The sequence below is a fragment of the Fulmarus glacialis genome, unplaced genomic scaffold (genome assembly GCF_000690835.1).
Source record: "Fulmarus glacialis isolate BGI_N327 unplaced genomic scaffold, ASM69083v1 Scaffold35743, whole genome shotgun sequence".
Lineage (NCBI taxonomy): Eukaryota > Metazoa > Chordata > Aves > Procellariiformes > Procellariidae > Fulmarus > Fulmarus glacialis.
In genome coordinates, this window is record NW_009204215.1 from 4,999 (window position 1) to 24,578 (window position 19,580).

General features: G+C 39.5%; 1 protein-coding gene across 1 annotated transcript; it reads right to left on the reverse strand.

Annotated features, from left to right (window-relative positions):
• Positions 1 to 808: 808 nt before the first annotated feature.
• Positions 809 to 19,264, reverse strand: DPYS (dihydropyrimidinase; the record flags this gene model as incomplete). The annotated part of the gene is made up of 7 exons (XM_009574920.1): positions 18,866 to 19,264; positions 14,699 to 14,857; positions 12,305 to 12,484; positions 10,990 to 11,179; positions 4,309 to 4,465; positions 3,168 to 3,309; positions 809 to 951 (listed from the first exon to the last, which is right to left on the reverse strand). Coding segments are annotated over exons 1-7 (1,241 nt in total), but the record flags the coding sequence as incomplete, so codon positions are not given.
• Between the last annotated feature and the right edge of the window lie 316 nt (positions 19,265 to 19,580).

Genomic DNA, 19,580 nt, shown 5'->3' on the forward strand with positions numbered 1-19,580 from the left:
CCTGAGTGTGGAGCTGGCTGATGGTGTGAATATACCTGAAGACAGGAATCAGCTGTAATGCACAGTATGCTGTGTGAATTGAGGCTCCCAGAAAGACACTGCATGCCCTTTGTAGCAAAAATGTAGCATGGCATCAAGTCATGCAGGGTGAGACATAAGCACCTGTGCATCTGTTGTTGGTGTGACAAGCTCTATTCTAGCAGACTTACTGTGCACAAAATCAGAAAACTCCTTAAGTAAAAGCATAAGCATGTACAGCTTGAGCTTCAGAACTAAGCTCACTCCTGGCTCTACCACTATATTTGCTCTGTCAGCTAGGGAGAAAAGATTAGGAGGGCAAGACCCCACACTTTCACCACCCATCCCGACCACCTCTGAATACGTTTGAAGTAGTTTTAAGTTCAAAACACAAGCTTGCAATGGGTCATTCTGGGAACACAGGCTTCTTTCCGTTTTCTTTGCAGTGGAAGGAAGCTAAACATACTCTAGCACTTAACAGAGTTACCCTAAGATCTGAAAGTGGTTATTTTTACCCTTAGGATACCAAGCCCTGGTAGCATAATGTACAGACCTTGTTATTTTTGCACTTGGTGAGCAATCTAGGAGAATTTTTTTAAGTCCATCTAGAAATCAAAAATCTCTGCTTACGTACACTAATGTAGGAGACAAATAACCTGTAAATAATTCACGTGAAGTGCCGTTGAAAAACACCAAAATCTCACCCCAAAGGCTTACTGCTGTACAGAGGCTTTGAGATATTTTTTCCTGCAGAGAGGCTGGATGGGAGGAAATACCTACCCATACATACCTTGTAGCTTTGGGATCCCAAATTACGATGTCAGCATCAGAACCCACAGCAATTCTCCCCTTCTTCGGGTAAAGGTTAAAGATTTTTGCTGCATTTGTGCTGGTAACAGCCACAAATCTGTTTTCATCCATTTTTCCACTGTACTGCAGAAGAGTACACAAAAGCAAACTCATTACTTTTTTAAACAAGGAATAAAAAAAATGTTCCTGTTGTTTAAAAGGCTAGGATTAGTGACAGCTCTCTGCCAACATCACATCAATATTTTTTTAAAATGTCATACTGAAGAGTTTAAAAGAAATAAAAATAACTATTTGTCTCAGATGCACATACTGCAATGTACATTCACTGAATACGATAACTTTATCTTACTTTATCTTACAGCAAAGGGAAAAAAAGACAACTTTAAAGCCAAACGCTCTGTGGATCCAGTGCCAAGTCAACTGAAATCAAATTTTTTAGCTGGCTTTGAATCTGTAGTCCTGCTCAGAAGTTTCCTCAGGAGACATAACATCTCTCAAGTATCTAGGTTTTGGAAAATGGTGAGACAGTATTAAGGAGAGCCTAGAAGATCATAAAGGAGAGGTAAAGCACAATGTGTAATATAGGAAAGGTGATTTGCAAATCTCTTCAGCAATAACACAGAGGAAAAATTTCTTTACTGAAAGAGTGGTCAGGCCTTGGAACAGGCTGCTCAGGGAAGTGGTTGAGTCACCATCCCTGGAAGTATTTAAAAGACGTGAAGATGAGGCGCTTAGGGACATGGTTTAGTGGGCATGGTGGTGTTGGGTTAACGGTTGGACTCGATGATCTTAGAGGTCTTTTCCAACCTTAATGATTCTATGATTCTATGATATAGTACTGTTCAGTAAATATTTGAGATCAAGTAGTATAAAAAAGATTTGCTGATGTGACACATCAGCAAAATGGCAAACAATAATGCATACACACGTGTCTTGGGACTGTCCACGGCTACATAAATAATTTAATCCAGCCTCCATGACTGTTGTTTGCTTGGAAAGCCAGCTACACTGGCAGTAATATTGTGCATAGGTCAGTCTAGGAATCAGAATGTCGTAAAAACATGTTTGTATGGTGTCCTGTGAGCAGTCATCTGAGAAGAAAAGCATAATGAAAGTGGCGAACACTGCTCTTCTAAATAATGGTGTGTGGGAAGGGAGGGAAGCTTTCCAGAAAAACTCTCACAGTTGTGTAATATTTTACGAGTAAGACAAGGGAGGATATCACTGATTGAAGAACCTTTTGAAAAATTATCTTGCCCAACAGGATACAGTGTTCAAAAGCAGCACTGATGTACATATTCATGTCTCCCTTTCATACTAGCCACAAGCTAGATTATATTCCAGTTTACACCATCAATAATCATACTAGAGTTATGCCACAGGTGAATACAGGCAGAAGTCTGCTTTGTACACACAAACTGGAGCTGAATCACAAATACAGATAAACAAGAGAGATTCTGAATCACATCCTTACCAGGTGTGTGAGTTGGGTAATTCTACTATGACAAATAAATATGCTTCACAGTGCATTATCAAGACTTCACTATTGCAAGAGAACTTAACATTCATTAGAAAGTTGAACTAGAGCCTCCGGAACTTAACAATATTGTATTAGCCACAGCAACATAACACACAGTAAGCAGCAGATCCCTCATCAAATTGCCTCACCTCCCCCCCTCATCAGACCACCCCATATCCAAAAAGCCTGGCCACTAGCTTTCATATTCATATTTGTTTAGAGCCTGAAGGGCATTGTCCTGAGAAGCACCGAGCATTCTTGTGATGGCACTGAGAATCTGAAGTCAATGGGACTTGAAGGTGCTCATCTCATCATACCACAGGACTGAGCCATGCATTAGAGAAGCATTTCTTATCTCTACCTTGTTTCCTCTTGCTGAAAACACAAATTAGAAGTTGACAGGTACACACCTAGTGTAGAAGTGCCTCCAACAGCTATGTTTGAGAGAGATCAAAGAGGAAAAAATACAGAACCGACCAAGTCAAAACTGTGGGCACCTCTTTCCTCTAACTTTCCTTTCATCTGTTGAAAAAAATGCTGCAAGTAAATGTACTGTGCACTACTGCTGAAACAACAGCAGTCCTTTGCTGCTAAACGATGGAAATGATTCTGTAGTGCTATTTTTTAAGCCCTAAGAATCTTCTTCTATCTCCCCGGACCATAAAGTGACAGTTAGTAAGGACTCTGTTATGGTATTTGATCAAAGGAGTTATCCTATGATAAACACACCTGATAAAACTGGAGAGTTTACACTGCTGAGAGATTATATTTTGTTAAAGAAATCAATTACCTCCATGTTCAGACATCTTGATATACTTACAACGCCTTTTTCCCATATGACTGACATTCTGTCTTCCACACCATTCACTCCATTAGGGATTTTTGTGAAGTCATCCTTCCCCAGAGCTTTCTGGCATATGTCAAAGGTGCAGTTGTCAGTCCCTGTCACAGATAGGTCATCACTATGGAGAAACAAAGTTCATTATGAATCAGAGCAGTACCAGACAGTGCCACACAGGAAAATCTGTTGCAAGGCTGGGTAGATCCAGCCATCTCTTTTGCAAGGAAAAATTGATATGCCCTGCCAGCCTGTCTTCAGTCCCATCCTCCAAGAGTAGCTCCACAGTAAGAGCCAGTTCGCCTATGAAGCAGTTTCCTCTTCAGAAACTCCTCAGAAGAAACCAAGCACCAAAAATAACACTTTTACTTTGGATATGTCAAAGGTGTCCCACAAATGGAGGACTGTCCCACTTTGCCCAGAGCAAAGGGCTTGGTTCCATCCTCACTTAGAGCAATTTTAGACTGTGTCACTCCATATACGCTGTGAAATTACTATGGATCTGCACAACCATCAGTGTTAAGGCATACCTTCACAGACTCTTTGGTCAAATTCAACCCTTTTGTGGAGTTAAGCTTTATTGGTAATGAAATACCAGTAAACTACACATTTTGTTAACTGCAAGTATATGAAGCATACTTCTGTTCCTACTTTCTTCTGAAGGAGATGTTATAAAGTAGACAACTTGTATCTACCTTCAGAAGTCATCAGGCTTAGTTTTTATGCAGCATCCAGATTTCAAGTGAAAAGGGCAGCTGACAACAAAACCCAGAACTCTTAGCTGTGACCCCACTTTTTACACGTTTCCAGCTGACTTACAGCCTTACTTTCCCCCTAGTCATGTTTCAATTTTTGCTGCAGTATTAGTAAGGCAAGGCTTATTGATTGAAATCAAATGGGAACAGAAGGCCACAAGAGTTCAGAGAAACAAAATCTGAACACTTTCTAACTTCTGTAACAGAAAATGTTTTTCATCTATGGTTCCATCTTCCATTTCTCCTTCCTGATAACATAACATTCTGTACTTAGAAAATCTCCAGGGCGTCAACTTGTTATTATATATTCGATACAGAATTTGCTGTGTATTTGGGCATCAGCTGTCACTGTTTGTTCATCTACTTACTTGGCCAGTAAGTTCATGAGAAAACCAGGAGTAGATGGATCTGGTCTCAGAGGAGGTCCCATGACATATGCTGCAGCATGAGCCCAGTCTTTACTCCAATAGTGGGTGCCATCGGTGCCAAGACTAGCAGCAATAGGCTCCCCATAAACCACCTTTCCTGAAAAATGTAAAGCAATAGTATCATCATCAAACAACATAAAAATGCATATCTTGTATTTCCCTGTTCGGGATCTTTTTGGTGGCAATGGATTTAAATTTGAATGAGTGTTTCAACCAACATATGGAAGGACATAATAAACTAAGCTATAACACAGCATTTGTGTTCTGAATATTCTGCTGGTGATCTCCCAATATATTTCCTCATAAGAACATTGCTTGGGCAAGTTTTTTAATTAAATTGTTGACAGATATATTATAACAGGGTTTACATATTGTTTACCAGGCATGTGATTGAGATTTCAAAAGGAACACAGTCCTGAGCTGCATTAATAATGTTCAAGATCCATATATTTCTTGGTAGCACCTGTTTGGTGCTCTGAAATTATTGACTGTGTAACAATGTAAGTTAATATATACAGCATACAGACTTTGCAAGGTGGTACTTTTAATTGTCAGGCTATAACTGTTCCAGGAAAAACAATGTGGCACCAGACATAAATTTAAAGAGTGTAAAAACATTTCGCTAATAAGAAACTATAAATAATTTAATTTTAAAAGTAATTTCCCAAATTTTAATCTTTAATTCTTTGCTGCACAGTATTCCAGATTCCTCAGAAGAGGATTACAACCCAGACTGGCTGTTAGCCTTTGGATAGAGCTAACATATTTTAACTATTTTTTCCTCCTAGGAAACATGGAATTGAAACTCATCAGAACAAAATGGGAGATGAAATAAGGTGTTTCACTCCTGAGAAGGTGGTCCAGCCACTTTGCAGTCCTGTAGGTGACAGGTGGTAATGCCTCTGACTGTGATGGTTACCAAAGAACTAGAGTGAGCTGGGACCTCACACACCCACTCACAGGCTGCTTGATGCTGGTTAAAGGCAGCCTCTGCTGGATTCCAGCAAGAGCTTTCTCCTTCCCCTGTTCCCTATAGACAGTGGGTATCTTGCTACGGATCCCAGATTTCACTCCAGGGACAATTTTTATTAGAACTATCACTACATTAACCCAGGAAGGGCTCAGCTGGTAATGGCTCGGTGATAAAAGACAGTGACCTTTCTCTGGCTTTCTGCACATAAGTGAGGCATTCACTGTACTGTCGGAAAACAGCAAAGCAAACCTTTGCAGATTTCTCTCTCCACATTAGATTCTGGTACTTCTGTGAGCTATTGGATTATAACTGCTACACTAGCATATGTAGCTATTGAGGAGCTCAATTCTTTTCAAAATATGTTTCCCACTGCAGTAGTGCCATTTGTTAAATTTTCTGTGCTAGACTTGCAAAAAGGCCTCATACCATTTAAAACCCATAGTTCTACAGTTATTTCTACAAGGTTTCAAGACCTGCTCTGACATTACTATACTGTACATTTACTCCAAGTACTGCATAGTTTAACTTCTGCCACAACCTAAAGACTCCCTATTAGCATTATTAATTTGCTATAACCATCTCAGCATGCTCTGACATGCTGTATGTGCTTGTCTTGTACTGACGCTTTGGCTTGGAGCTTTCTAAGCTCTCAGTCCCACTTATCTACATATTTATAGGTTTACACTTGGGCTCAGAGGGAGACCACCACCATTTTTTGGACTGGAAATCATGACTTAAGCAGTTATTTGCTGTTTTTTGCATCTTATTTTCAAAACCTAAAGCACTGGATATGAGGCGACCCATGTAAGTGATATGTCCACTCCGTGAATGAGGAGGTTTGAGTCATATTAGTGTTTTCCTAATTCAGAGCTGCTGCAGGAGTTAGGGGGATAGGGGGATCTTGTCCTTCCTTGGGCAACTCCAAACGGAGTATTTGAGGGCAGGCTGCCACAAACCTAGATATATACAGAAAAAGTCCTGCATATATAACTAATCTCCTATATTTACCTATTAGGCTTTTGACAGATTTTTCATGAGCAAAGTCAGTGGAAACTGGGGGAGGAAGAAGTGTGGTGTGATGTGTGTCTTTCCTACTGCATCTAAACATGCTAAAGAAACTTCCATCCAAACCTAAACTATTAATCATTAGGACGTAGCTATAAATGATAAAAGTTAAAATGCTAGGAAAGGAGTAAAATTTTAGCTTCCATAAATTATTTTCTTATCTCAGTTTCACAACATAAAAATGAAGTCTCCAAACTCACAGTTGTATATGCTGAGTTGATTCTAACTCATGTACCACAGCTGATGACAGTATTTCTGCAGTCAGAATTTGACCTGAGCAGCTCCGCTTGCTCCCATGAGTGGGAAGAGTACAAGCCGTTTCCTCAAGTGATTTTGCGAGTGAACACTGCAGTTTCAACGGACTACATCTGGACACTTCTGCTGACTGTGCAATTGCATTTCATTTGGGCCGTGACTAGACAGACTGAAGGGTGCAATAATATCAAGACTCTGCTTTAATCCAAATAACAAGGAAATTCTTCATTAAGGCTCTTTTAGCTCGATTGGCAACCAGGAAATTCTGCATTAAGGTTCTTTTAGCTCGATTGGCTTCTGCCATAAAACTGGAGCAATGCGGTAATAAATCAAGTCTTTCCATTTGTTATATTTTCCTGCATTCAATAAAAATAGTAAGCATAAAATGTTCTGCTGTTTGGTCTTTCTGACATCTCTGAGCTGCTGGAAATTAGCTGTGGATTTTGTGACTTCTTCATCAGATGCCCAAACGGGCTGGCAAGAGCTATTTTCACATAAATTACTTTATAACAAAGAAGAACACGCAACTGCAATTTATTTTACCACCTATCAGAACTCAAAAAGAGTTATAATCTTGAGAAACACCAACTAACATTTACAGGCTTGAAAAACTGGTCCCTGTGTGCTTATTCTAGTAAAAGTTTCAGAAGCACTTAAGATAAGGTCATATGGGGCAAAGATACTCACTGACCAGCTATGATTTGAAAGACGCAGAACTGCAAGGCAGGGTTTATTGAATCAGGCATAGCATTGGATCAGTTACGCTATCTACAGTCTGGACTTGAGCTGTCCTGCATGAGCTAGCTAAAAAGTTGGCATTTTTAGTTGCACTCCTGTGCTCAGAATCAGCTTGAGAGTCTGTATACCCACAGCTATGGGCATGCCCTTCCTCTCACTAAGAGCAGACCTAAGCCATGACTTATAAGTCTAAGCAAGCTTCTTGTAATCTGATCAAGTACATATTTTTGTATGCATTTTTTAAAAGGGAGAAACCTTTTAAAAACTGACTTTTTAGTAAGATGCTGCTCTTCAGTTCTAATCTGCCCTAGAAAGTCTTATTTCCTTAGCTGTAACAGCACAGTTAAATGGGCAAAGGGATATGATCTCTAGTCTTCTGTACACTTAGAATGAAAGCATTTTTAAGTGGGAGGCAGTATAAGTCATATATCCCTACATCACATTTTATTAGCCTTGCTTCCCCGTAGGTGTTACTAGCTGAAGGAATGAGTGACAGGGCCACATTAGTTTTCCCCAGTAAGTTCACATCAGGTAGTCCTAACAAGGAGAGGGAGCTGCAACTGCTTGACACCGGCGCTCTAGAGCCTTGCCTTCTCATTGTAGGGAAGACACACTATAGCAGAAAGAGGATCCTCTTTGACTTCCCACTCAAGGGAATGAGATTGAGCACACAGAGATAATCAGACTGCCCTTCTGTGGAAGCAGACAGTTCCTCTACCTATTCTAGCAAGATTCAAGATCATGTTCTGCCCAGAGATGAAGAAACATCCCACTGAGATGAGCAAGAACAGAGAGGTGCTGTCTTTGACCCTCACAAAGGGAGAAATGGTGAACCATCGCTTTTGAGCCTGTGCAAACAGGCTGGTAGGGCCCAAAAAGAACAGAATGGGGGCATGAGTTAACCCCTCCCTTTTCAACACAGTCACAATATGGAAATCTTGGATTTCCTGTTAAATATTCAGCAGCAATGTAGCTGTTGCTGACGTACATGAAAAACATGCTGCTACAATCTGGAGATTTCCTTCGGTGGCCAGTGTTGCTGGAGATCAGAGCAGACATAGATGGTGGACTTGGGGATGGAGGGGAGAAGGAAAGGTGGTCACTCATGTGATTCCCCTAAAGTTTGCTTATTCTAGTATAAGAACTAGTATCCTTTTACAGTCTGTATGATTGATTTTAGCCTTTAAGGTCTGAGCCACAGCTCACTGAAGACAAGAGAATTATGCCTACTCTCTTCCGCAAACTGGATCAGGCCTTTGGTCTCTAGCTCTAATATTATTGTTCACCTTCTATAGCTAAATGAGGGACAAAGAAGAACTGGGCTCTGACTTACATTTTTGACTAGGAAAATCACCATCCCACAGAATTTGAGAAGCAATGCTTCAACTCTGGTATCACACTGTCACCCAGAAAATAGATTACGCTCACTGAAGATCAGTCTCCCCCCTTTTGAGGTCAGTGATGGAATAGGAAGGCATATCAATCTTCCCCCGACATGAGCAGGGAGGAATATGCATCCACACACTGTACTTCCTGCTAAGTGCTTGGAAAGGAACATGAACAATTTCACAATTGTAAATAGCAGGAAGCTAGCATCAAGAAATGGAGAAGTAATCTTGCAAAGATGAATAAACTGCATTAGAGTGTATATTTCAAATGCTTGAGAGCCCTCCTGTATTTAAGAGTTTACACAGCTTTCGTGTCAGAATGGTTTTAACCTGTCCAAGTTGAATATCTTTCAGCAAAATATATGGGCTTTATTTATGTCATTCACACAATACTTTGAGAATTTTTTTTTTTGTCTGGAACGCCTTGTTTTGTATTACCACTTTTAATTGAAGAATGTAAAATAACTTTTACTGAAACTAACAACAATGAATTTCTAATTGCCAGAGTTTATACAGATCAGTGTCATTAAAAACTATAATTGTACCTACCTTTGTGGTACTATCTTTTGTGTGTAGCTATCTTTTGAAATTTCTTAATCAATCGCAGATTTCTGTTTCCTAAACAGTATACTTCCATGCAAATAGGAAGTAATAATTACGGAGAGATGTTTTAGATTGCTGTGCCCAAAGGCAAGCATTGATGATTCTGACTGCATGAACGCAGGAAGCTATAAAATCCAGTTTGCACCACTATAAGCATAAGTTGTACCAATTTCTTCTTTTTACACATTGAAGAAGCATACTGTTATCAAGTCAGTTATCATACTGGCACTGCAGACTATTCTTACACACATGCCTAACAATATTTTACAGTATTTACTATCAGCATAGAATTTTGTACTTTTATACTGTGTTATAAAACACCACCTCCTATCTTTGCTCTTTTATGCTCACAGCCAATGTTTCATCTTTAATCTGGGTATTTTAACTGTTGTTACAGCTTCTTGTAGTTAATGTTGACACCACACCTGTGAATGTACAAATAACCGTACACTGTGAACATAATCCACATTACCAGCAGCACTGTCATCTAGTGGAGGAATCTAATATAGCACAGTACCAAAAGATGTACTAGTAAAAAATATTCTGGTAGATTATAAACTTGAATTACTGGTAAATCTTACTAGAAGTCATAATCAATACATATTCCACATAAACATATCTATCTATTTTGCACAATGATATCATGCTGGTTTTGACTGCACTTTCCTCAAGCTCTAATACTCTGCATTTTGATATTAATAATCTACGCCCCCAGTGTAAGCATTATCTAAAGTCAAGAAATAAGGAAACTCGGGTCTGTATGCTATTCATGTTGGGTCAGATGAACACAAGCTGAGGTGTAAAAGGATAACAAGGACAGGTATTCCATAAAGTTTTAGGCCCTCCAAATCACATGCCTCTGTCCTATTCCTTCCACCCACATAATGTCTCCTCACAGCACAGTGGTTCCACAGGCTACTCTGGATGAACTTACAGATGAGGAGGTAAAAACATCCTGAATCCCTACAGCCTAGTCATAGGTTGCTTCTAGCCTGCCCAACAGATGGTCAAGAGGGTCAGGTTCCCTTGGCTGACCAGAACTATTCATGAACCCTGCAGTGTATGACCTGAAAAACCCTTCCCTGGAGGGAATTGAGGCTTTCAGACACTGTTATCATCACCGTGATTTCTAAGTGCCCAGTGGAGTCCTGGTCATGACATGGCACTGTCTGTAAAAACATGGTGTGGTCTCTGTTGTGGAATTTCTCATCTGAATAGCTGGTAATAATAGCTTGCAGACTATAACTCAAGGGACGGGAATAGCAGAGCATATATTGTCTTGGACTGGTCGCATCATTTTTAATGCAACAATGCTGTCCTGGCCATTACTTTGACCTTGGAGGTACAGTACGACGGAGAAAAATGTTTGCTCCAGGGAGAAGGGACAGTCTCAATCTCAGTTGTTGTTCTTCCACACTGCTTAGCTCCCCTTGGGCCCCACAACACACTTACATAGTTTAGACATCTCACTCCAAGAAATTCACCCATGTTCTGAGGGTTATGGCACCCATGACAAGTAGGACACTGATGCTATGTTTGGTTTTCCATGACCCTTCCTCCAATGCCACTGCCCAAGCATAAAAGAATTAGGACTTTTACCTTCTCTTCGTGCATTACTTATCACCCTTGCTGCAGATTTGCTCATTACATGGACTACAAAAAGGGGGCAGTTTACAGCATTTGCTATGGTAATTGCTCTCTGTGTAGCTTCAGCTTCCACTTCTTCAGGACGACACAGCTCATGCCCCTCAGGGCCAGTTATTCCCATGGCCAGCATCTTCTTTGCACCCTGAAAAGCATGTAAGAGTCAGTTACAGTGGAACCATAGTGTCATGAACATGCTGTCAGCCAAATGGATCCTAAAGCAGCCACTGCAGCTAGTTTGAGGAAAAAAAAAAGGCAGTTATGATTTTTTTTCAAGAGAAGTTATTGTTATCTGAAATCCAATATATCTCTCAATAAACACAGGTCTCAGAATACCTAAGTGACTTCAGAGAACACACTCCACTGGCTTGCAGGGATAAATCACTGCTTTTGAAAATTCCACCTCTTTCTCAGTATGTACTCTTAAATGATCACAGCCAGTAATTGAGATAACAGTACTAATTCCTCATTGGAAAAAAATGGTAAGATCCTTACTAAGCACAAAGATACACATCCAGAGCCTCTGAATGAGGCTCCAAGGTTTTAAGAGGCATAAGATTTTGTCCTCACTATATTCCAGAAACTTATGCTTTGCTGATTTGAGATCACTTAGCAATAAATTCATTTCCATTATGGGACCTGGGGCAGAGTCAAAGCACTGTTGAGTAGACGAGTTGAAGAAACTCAAAGCCATCAGTGTAGTTGTACTCCCAGTGCCTCCACGCAGCACTAAGATGGCAGTAACAAGCGTGAAGTGAGGCTAACTATGCATAGAGGGACACTGAGACTTTTGTGCCCAGTCAGTGAAGCTTTCTCCATACTTCTGGATTCGCTCCTGTTAGATGAGCTGACTATGTTTGGAGAGACCTAGGGTCAGGCATCACACACATGACATCTAAATACTTGGCCGAGTGCTCCCCCTTTGACCTGGTCGATGGTCAGGCTCTGACTGATGCCTTCTTTGTCAGTCAAGTGTACATATTATATTGCAAATATATATATTATACTGCAAGTATAACTTTCATTATAACAGGATCATTTGCCTTCTGTCTACCCTGAACCCAGGACTCCAGGTTACAATTTCTTAGCCCACCACAAGCATCCTTTAGGATCTTGGACAAGATGTTTGTCTTCAGTTCCATGGAAGTAAAATAGGGTAGAAAAGCCTTTCGCTATGATACAACGATGGTACTAATACATCTATTGAAGTGCTTAGATAACAGGACCATTTATATTCCTGACTTCAATGGACAAAATGTCAAATGCCTACCTGTGCAATTAGCTCCCCATTCTCTGCATGGACTTGAGCAACTGCTCCAAGTTCCTTACAGCAGGAAAAGGCTGAATATAACTCCTCATCATTGACCATATATATACCTTTATAGGCCATAAACATCTTGAAGGAGTTGACGCCTTTCTTTTGAACAAGACTTTTCATTTCTTCCTTCACCTGAAAGACAGCCAGCAATTTTCAAAAAACAGTAATATTATATTTTACCTGTTAATAATTTTGTATAAAGAAGTCGTAAGTATGAAGGGTGAGCCTTTACTCACCCATCAAACATATGTTCAGTCCAAACAGGGTGAGCCTTTACTCACCCATCAAACATACATTCAGTCCAAACAGCCTAAGTCACATATATAAAGACTGACTTATACTCTTCTTCTTGTATCAAATTGATTCTCAAAGTATATAAACCAGTACGACTGCAGTGCAGAAACTGGAGGCACAAGCTAATTGCAGGAAGGGAATGCTTTTTTAAAAAATAGTGAAGCAGAATTTTATTCCAAACAAATCTCCTGATGTTGAAAACACCCAGTCCAATATTACAACAAATGTATCCAACTTATAGAGTATGGAAATTTGTGCAAAATTTCTTTTCAAAATTGGATCGTAATAGGCTTCAGCTTCTGGCAAATTACAGAGTGACAGAAAAGATCTTATCTCCTAGAGCTTTGTCCTGACTCCAAACAACACACAGCCTTTTGAAATATTTTGTCATCAAACAAAACTCTCAAACACTAGCTGCAAGCCTGCTTTTTTTCTTATATGCCGTCCTTGATAGGATTCCCTGCTTCTGCTAGAGTCTGTGAAGCCCAGCAAAACATTATGTCCCAAAGAAAGAAAGAAAGATGCAGATTTTAGCCCAAAGGTTTCTTGTGCAGCTGGTTACCTAGAACTATTCATTACCTAACTTTGGCTCTCCCTTCCCAGTAAAATGATGGTGACAGTAATTGACGTGTATCTGTGATGCTATTACAATTTCCATGGGATGAATTCCTTTGAAGAAGTAAAACATTATTTTTCATCTTCTCTCTAATAATCTGGTTGAATCTGCCCAAGAAAAGTGAGAGATTGATATAAAACTCAAGGAAATTTTCTGGACTTATCCAGAGGAGGACTTATCCAGAGCATATCTTCAGTGGGAATTATCAAACAAATAAATACCTGACATAAGGCCCTGCTCTGGCGCAAATATAGAGGCACGTCATTTATTTTCTTCTTCACTGATTACTATGACTAAGGGAAGGCACTGTAAAGAATGTATGTTTTTAATCAATACTTTAAATCCTGAGGAGATGATAGCTAATTAGAAAGGCATGAAATATCAAAGTCTTCTTTACCCAGGTCTTTTAGAGCTACAAAACATCAGATCTTTCTTTTTTCTTTCAATCTTGGCCTTTAAAAACAGTTAACATAAACCAGAACATTTCATTGATTTACACCTCCCTAGTTTTATTGGATTTTTCAGTACAATTCCACTCTTCTCTGCTAAAGCTGTTTCAAATGCACATTCCTCAAACTTCACTGCAGAATTTATTTTATGTCTTTGCTTTGACCTACAAGTTGGGGTCAGTTTATTTAGTGCTCGGTGCACAGAATACCAAAGATGTGGTGTTTGCAGAGTGAAGACTTCGGTTTATATATTTTAAAAGTAAAAAATTGGAGGAAGCACTCATATTTAAAAATGGAATTTACTTTATATCTATGTGCTGATGCATGTTCTCTGAGGATCCAAAGTGGTCTTGTAAAACCTGGGTCAGGTTCAGAGAGATGTCAAGTACCTGAAAAGTTAATTTATTCGGTAAAGCTTTCAGGCTATCAGCAAACATTCACACAACAAGGACGATTCTCACATAAGTAAATTCCAATAAGGTTTTTTAGATAATCTCACATTCAAGTAATTATTGGCTCCAATCCTGCTTCACTTTAAGGAGATATTACTGCAGTCACTCAGGAATAGAACTTTTCCTTTACAAATAAAGTTAAGTACCGTATTTTTCATGTATAACCTTATTAAAAAAAAAGTAACACCAAGACTCAACAGGAGCATAGATTATCAAGTGTTCAAGTAACAAAAGCCAAAATTTATGCAAACACCTCTTGCCCACTCTGGCCTGCCTGGTCTTGGTCTTGCACAACTGCTTCCTTTTCCTTTAACTTTGTGCAGTATTATCCAAAGATGTAGGCTATCTGCAGACTTTCTTTATTTTTTCAAATACACGTACTTTTAGAAGGATGTGGACTATTTCAAATGTAGTTTTTACACACAAAAATACACTAACTATTACACTGTCAGTAAGCTATATTTAGCACATGAGGACTAATTCAAAGCAGGTGCGGTACCAATTCATGGAATTGAAAATGAGCTATTGTGTCTACCTTGTTGCTCCACCACGTAACTGCCACGTGCAGTGCATAATCACAGCAGACTTTAGGGTCTGCCCAGCTTTTCCATGTATCAAAGGCTTCAATAAGAGAACAGCCTTTCTGAGGGATGGCAAAGTCGATGATCATAGTGGTTCCTCCTGCTATAGCAGCCTGAAACCAAGAAAGTTAATATTTAGCAATCAGAGAGAATGCAAATTTCCTCCCACCCTCTCCGATTCCCCGTGCAACAATTTATCTTGATATACTGAAAAGCCAAAAGCCACTGAAGAGTTTCCCTGAGTAAAATCTGAATTTGCAAAATGATTGTGGAGATTAATTTCACCTCCTTTGAGGAGGATGTTCTCGAACAGGTAGGTATTCAGGAGAATCATGGGGAAATTCTCAGACTGAAGAAGTTTTCACACATGTACAAAATCTGATCAAAGATTTGGAGATGAGTCTGCAGCATTCATGCATCAGTGAGTTTCCTTAAGTGGGTGGGATCACTGAGAAAGAAGAGCACCAGAAGACCATAGTCAACTTGAGAAATGCTTCCTCAGAGCCTACATAGTTGAAAAACACAAGCCTGTGTGACAGGAAAGTATTAAGGGGCAGATACACAATGAAAAAAAAACAGATTCAGTTTGAAAATCCAGTGTGAAAATCCCCAAACTCTTGCCTAACACCAAAAGGATTTTTAAAGTATTTTAAAATTATTTTTGTTACTGGCAGGGTATAATTTAGTAAAACTGCATAGCAGGTTTTGAAATAGAATGAGGTATTTAAATCCTCCATATAAATATTTACAAGTAAATAAATAAACAAAAATTTTACTTTATGTATGTTATGAGGATCAAAAATTGCTTTTGAACCAGTAATTTTCACTCTCCTTTATAGACAATTGAATTATTACTTTTTTTTTTCCTTTGAAGGATCTTTATTAGTCACTCCCAGAAACCAGATCCCCGACCAACAGAAATTGATCCAATACAGAAATTTCTTTGTAATTGTTGCAATCTTCCAAATTAGCCAGAGAAATCCTCTCGATTGCTCTGAACAACATCCCTTTGCACAACAGGTACAACCAATTCAGATCAAAATATACACAGTTCAAATTCATGCTAAATTACTCTTCCTATTTCTAGATCAATCAGTCTCTTCATTCCTTCTCTCCAGCAATCAGAAGCACAAGTGTAAATATGTCAGTATATTTTGCAAAAAAAGAAGTTTGGAGAGTGACATAAATATTTGTGAATCTGTGATGAATTCTGCAGAACATTTTCTCCACGAGAAGTTGTTCAAACTTTCAAAATTTTTTTTCAACAAGACAGATTGACTTCTTATTTGTTAAACAGGATTTAGAATTAAAGAATATTTATAAACTTCAAGAAAAAAAAAAAAGTCATTGGTTCCACAACTCCACTCAGAGTCTCTTTTTTCCCCCAATATCTTTTTTCCCCTCTCTTTGTAAAGAGAGGTATTCTGTGCCTTTATTTATTCAACTGAATGGGTAAATCTTAGCTAATCACTGTAGCACATTTTGCAATAGTTGGAACACAACTTTCTCTGATTCTCTTGCCAAAATACTTGTCAGACGATGACCTTGAGTAAATAGCTCTGAACACTTTCCATGCTTTGACCTGGGTTAAGAAGGTCTACAATATCTAAATTTTTGACATCTCATCACTGGGCTGGATCTAGAGTCTTCTTTTAGGCAGCAAAGTGACTATCTGGACATCCTGTTTTGTGTATGCAGTCTCTGATTTGCAGTTTCTCTGTCCAGTGCCTCAAAAAGTTATTCAAAACACCTATATGCTAACTGAAATCAGTACTTTTTTTGCAAGTTAGCACACAATTTATCTCCTTTAATTTGGGATTTACGGTGTAGGCACCTACATCTGAGTTAGTCTGCATCTTCGGTTCCCTTTAAAGTCAATGGAGGCACTTGAAGAATGAGATCATTTACACCTCAAGCAGACGTCTTAAGAGAAAGCCACAGTCATTGCTGTTTCTTTCACATGTTTTCTCCTGTCAACCAAAATCATCTTCTGGCTTCAAGTCACATTTGTTTGGTTTCTCTTGCGATGTCAAATTTCTAAATACATTGTTGATAATTAGTTTACAAAAATCGTCTTCACAGAGAAATAAAGGATCGTTGCAGAAAATGACAAAACATTAATATGTATTTTTGTGTACTGTAAATTATGTAAACTAAGTATTCCAGAAATCAAATTCTGCACTTCATTCAGCCAGGAAACATACTTTGTGATGCCTGTAGACAAGCAGAACAGCCATTTTGGACTTGATCTTTTTCTCTCCATTTATCACAAAAAGCAGTGTGAAGTCTAAAAACTGCTTGTGGAAGCCATTTTGGTAACTACAATTTTTTTCAGGACATCTGAAAAAGACAGCATTGTGAGGCCCATATAATAATAGATTCCCTCATTTCTACCAGATAGCTACAGAAGATACTTAGTTTGGGGAAAAAAATTCCCTTGATTAAATTTATAATCCTTTTTCAGCTATTGGTTCTGGAGGTGGAAATTCAATGTTGTAGCTTTCCTTTTATATCTTATCTTACGTCTAACTTGGAGAGACATGTTATGTTTGACATAGCAGCCATTTTGGTATAGCAGGAAAGATCTGCTGTGATGGACAAAATAATTTTTTGTCAAAGTTTTGCAGAATAATTACAGTCTATTATAATGAGTCACTATAGAATCATAGAATATCTCAAACTGGAAAGGACACATAAGGATCATTGAGTCCAACTCCCTGCTCCTCGCAGGACTACCTAAAACTAAACCATATGACTAAGAACGTCATCCAGACGCTCCTTGAACTCTGACAGGCAGTAACTTCTGTGCTCATTGAGAAGAACAATTCTAGTGCTTAAAACTACCCAATGTAAAATATTTCCATTCCAAATATAGCAGGAACACCAGCAAATCTACCTTGAGTTGGAATAAATATTGTTACTGAAAGAAATATGCCAGTAATTTAAGGATAGCATACAGGTCATTTGTAGCCCTCCCTTCAGTACTCTGGACTCAACATTAAAAAAAGGCAAATCTTGTTAGACTATGGAAATGTATAGTTACGCCACTCAAACAATCTAACTCACACTCTCATGACATGATGGGGCAAGCAAGAAATGAAATTTCCTGTTAAAGAATAGGGTCAATCTAAGCAGGACTGCAAACTTTAAACGTTCTTAAAAGTTGTGTGGTTACTGCACCACACCATTTGTCAAAAGGAGTTGAATTTAACTTAATTCAACTATTTCAAAGAGGCAAATTAGTATTTTGCACATCAGAAAAAATGTACATCAGTGAAATCCATTTCTTTAGAAGGGATGCACTAGTGCTTTCTGCTTTTTAGCAAACCCCAGTTCTGCAGTGAGAGGGACAGGATATAACAGGCTCTCTGAGGATGCTAGCTAACAGACAAGCCAAGTAGGGCAATATGATCCCTTCTGTGGGCAAAGGATTTCGGCCTGCACAGCAAAGCTTTTAGAAAAGTACCTTACAAATTTTAGGGAGCTCTATATGAGTATTTTTACCGTATGGAGATGATGCATAATACTGTTAACACTAGTAATTGATACACTGCTAATGCAGGGAATGTAACGAGATCAGCTTAAAAGCTGAAAAAAACCACTGCAAGTGTAAAACTGGGAGGAATGAGATACTTTAGAAAGTGTATTTGAACTGGACTTTCACTGAGACACACAGTAAGGGCAGAAGTGAATGACAGAAGAAAAGCTTGCATTCCCCCATGCTAACAGAGGAGAAAGATCAGATGACCACAGAAGTGCTCCCAACGCACTGGAGAGTTGAACTGTTGCTTTAGTTAACCTTTGCTCAGAAAAGTATGAGCTTGTTGCATGTAACAGTGCAAGTTGTAGTCTGCATGGCGACAGCCAGGGTAAATAACTGCACTTAACACTTGCCACCCACAGCCAGAAAAGTCTCTGAAGGAACCCAAATAACATACTGGTTGAAGGTGGACCTCTGAGTACCCCAACTGCTTATTACAATGTCCCAGCCAACGGACAGTAACAATTGCCTGTGCTTTATTCACACTGTTCTCTCTTTTAGAAGTAATATTGAATAACCAGCAGACATCCCTTTCTAAGAAAGCTCAGATGGACACAGAAACATGCATATGTGCACCCACCTTTGTTCCTGTATAGAAGTCATCTTTTGACCTGCTACCCATAAAAGGGAACTGCATGTGTGTATGAGTATCGATGCCCCCAGGGATCACTAGCTTGTTGGTTGCATCCAGCACGACAAGTCCAGTGGGTGGCTCAGGGTTTAGGTTCGGTCCCACCTGCTGCACCACTCCATCTTCCACGTACACATCAGCCACCACAGAGTGGTCATCGTTCACGACTTTTCCCCCCTTGATCAAAAGTCTCTGCTGAGCCAGGTTTTGGGGTGGCATGGGAGCCTACAAGCTGAAAGTGAGGCCTCAACTCAGAAAGTTGCTCTTGCCTGAGAGTATTTCACTGCCTACCCTTCTCCCAGAGCACCAGGTTATCTCCAAATGGCCCTAAACACACACCACACAGTGCTATTTAAACAGACTGCCCTTGGCAGCTCCACCTACCGCCTCCAGGGAAGCACCAATGCCCAGCGACTGCAGCGAGCCAGTGCACAGGCTGCTGGCAGAGAGCTGGCTTCAGGCCCTTTCTACTCGAGTTCTATTTGCCCGGAGAAAGCGGGGCCAGACTTTCGGGAGGGTCCAGCTGGGTTCTCATGGCACTTGCTCCACCTACCCTGTACACCCCTGAGTTTGAAACACGCTGGGCTGTTTTGAAAATGTGGCCATTCATCAGCTTGTGATGCCCAAAGGTGACCCAAGCTCTTTGCAAAGGGGTTTGAGGAAA